Source organism: Sorghum bicolor, unplaced genomic scaffold (assembly GCF_000003195.3).
Source record: "Sorghum bicolor cultivar BTx623 unplaced genomic scaffold, Sorghum_bicolor_NCBIv3 super_88, whole genome shotgun sequence".
Classification (NCBI taxonomy): domain Eukaryota; kingdom Viridiplantae; phylum Streptophyta; class Magnoliopsida; order Poales; family Poaceae; genus Sorghum; species Sorghum bicolor.
The window spans coordinates 63,514-66,067 of record NW_018396461.1 but is presented as its reverse complement, the minus strand read 5'-3'; the positions used below and the strand labels follow the sequence as shown (position 1 = coordinate 66,067).

Genomic DNA, 2,554 nt, shown 5'->3' with positions numbered 1-2,554 from the left:
TTCATAAAAAGGGTTTGCCGTAATCGGGTAACTTGACAACATCCTCACCAACAATGGGCATCATAGGAAAATGCACAGCCTCTCGATCGTAGCCCAGACCCTGATGGATCATGGATCCACTGCGGTGGAGAAGCAGTTGCCGCCGGCGTAGTCCTAAGCCCCGGTGATGGTCGGCATGCCCACACCGACGAAGGGAGGACTGCAGACCTTGAATCTTAGGCTGCGGCACGCGATCGCCTCACAATCGCCCAAACCCGTTCTCCGTCATTTCTAGATCTCATTTTTCCGCACCTCTAAAAGCATGTATCTGTTAGTCCCCCCATGCATGTCTTTGTAAATAGGGCATCCGTCTCTAAAAACCGTGAGGTATTTCTGGAGGCAGTAAGATTTTCTGACCGCGCTTCTGTTAATAAAATTGTTTGTGCTAGTGTTTGTACTTTTCTCCAAAAGGTTGTCTGTGTATCTGTCTCGCAGATGCAATCGTATGCTTTGTTGTCGCCGCGTGTCGAGTAAACAAAAAGGAAACGTATAATCAATAAATAAAACAAATTAAAACGACGGACTTTTCTGCTTGGCATGTGCATCATCTCCAATTCCAATCAATCCCTCCCTGCTGCTGTTTTCTTGTGATGCATGGATCGATGAGTTCATCTTCATCCCGACGACGGATCGAGAAGAAATTAAGGCAGGCTGGTTGCTTGGCGTCTGCATGGCCTTGCCCGGACAGATGGCTAGCACAGCCACAGCTAGCACAGCATGTTTTGCGTGGCTACCCGTCCACGTATGCGAGCCCTCAGCTGTAGCGGGTACGTACAAAATGCCCTCACGTACACGTCTTGAATTGCATGATAGTCTAGTAGATCATGTATATCAGTTCATCACAGTGCAAGCTCATACATGGAAAGCTAGGGATGGATCCATTCCATGCAACAAACAAAGTGAAAGGGTGCTAACATGCACCCCTGGCTGGTTTATTGAAAAGTGCATGCAGACATGGAAGCGAGCAACGGACCGTGTGCGCACACACATGACATCGCACACATGTACTGTGCACTATTCGTTCTACTAGGCGCACGTAACGTTGCATATACATACGACGGGCGACGGCGGCCGTGCAGTGCGCCACAGGTGCGTGTGTGCAGTTCCTTCCTCGATCCATCGATCGATCCGTGAAGATGAAGAACCCTGCTCCTGCTAGCAGTAGTAGTGTAGCTGTAGAGGTGAAGAAGGGGTCGTGGAGCCCCGAGGAGGACGCCCTGCTGACCAGGCTGGTGGAGCAGCACGGGGCCCACCGCTGGAGCCTCATCAGCGCCGCCATCCCCGGCCGCTCCGGCAAGTCCTGCCGCCTCCGCTGGTGCAACCAGCTCAGCCCCGACGTGCACCACCGCCCTTTCACGCCGCACGAGGACGCGCTCATCCTCGCCGCCCACTCCCGCTACGGCAACAAGTGGGCCACCATCGCGCGCCTCCTCCCCGGCCGCACCGACAACTCCATCAAGAACCACTGGAACTCCAACCTCCGGAGGTGCAGGCGCCGAGCGGCGGCAGCGGCGGCGGCGGCGGCCTCCCGAGCTGCTGCTGCTGCTGGCCCATGCATCGCGATCGGCCCTCAGCAGGTGCAGGACAGCGACGACGTGGTTCCTCCTCCTGCTGCTGCTGCTGAATCTGAACATCATCATAGTCCGCAGCAGCTAGTGGCTGTGGTCGCTGCTGCTGGTTTAGGGGGCGGCAACAGCAGCGTTCTGCCTGCAGGGACCGCTACCGCCGAGGCCGAGCCGTCTCTGTCCCTGAGCCTTGGCCTGCCACTGCCAGCAGAAGAACCAGGAGCCGCGGCTGACGAGGAACGCCGCAACAGCCAGCAGGGCCACGGCCAAGCATCGCCACCGGTGACGCTGCAGCAAGGAGAAGGAAACGCGCAGCTGTTGGCAGTGGTGCGCCAGATGGTCAGGGAAGAGGTGCAACGCCAGACGGGACAGCTCGCCTACTCGCTCATGGCCGCAGCAGCAGCAAAAGCCAAGGGACACCACCGTTAATCTGTGATCTGTTGTGCATGTTGTTACTGCTTCCTTGCATTTCCCCTCCTTTCTCCTCTGCCAATTGTATTTTGTTTTTCCTCCATTCCTTCTTTTTTTTTGCGATCTTGTTGTTTCGTTTATGCGACTGCAATTGGGATCCTTTGGCTACTCCATGATCATGCTGGTTTCTCCAAAGTTCTAAGTATACTAGATGATACCCGCGCGTTGCTGCGGAATTTGTAGTATTACATAGAATGAGATTTTTTTAAGGGAACTGAAGGGATTTATATCCCTACAGTGCTTTATTAAATCAAACAAAAAGCTAGATCTTTCACAAAGCTGAAAAGTTACAAGCTAGAAGCAGCAAGCTGAGCCTAAAGAAGCCTAAGAACCAAAAAAAAGTGAGAAAGAAAACAAGGCCCAGTACCGAGATAAACAAAGCTAATACAGTGATTGAAGTCTGTTAAGTTTCTTCTCTTTACTCTCAAAAGGGAGCCAGTTGAGCTCATCTCTGAAGTAAATCTTCGACTGTTGCAGGT

The 2,554-nt window shown here is 53.1% G+C and overlaps 1 protein-coding gene across 1 annotated transcript; it reads left to right on the top strand.

The window, feature by feature from the left end:
- Window positions 1–1,059: 1,059 nt before the first annotated feature.
- LOC8155723 (transcription factor MYB44) lies at window positions 1,060–2,183 on the top strand. Its single transcript, XM_021450629.1, has one exon. It carries the CDS (start codon window positions 1,176–1,178, stop codon window positions 2,031–2,033), a length of 858 nt encoding a protein of 285 aa, XP_021306304.1. The 5' UTR covers window positions 1,060–1,175; the 3' UTR covers window positions 2,034–2,183.
- The last annotated feature ends 371 nt before the right edge of the window (window positions 2,184–2,554 follow it).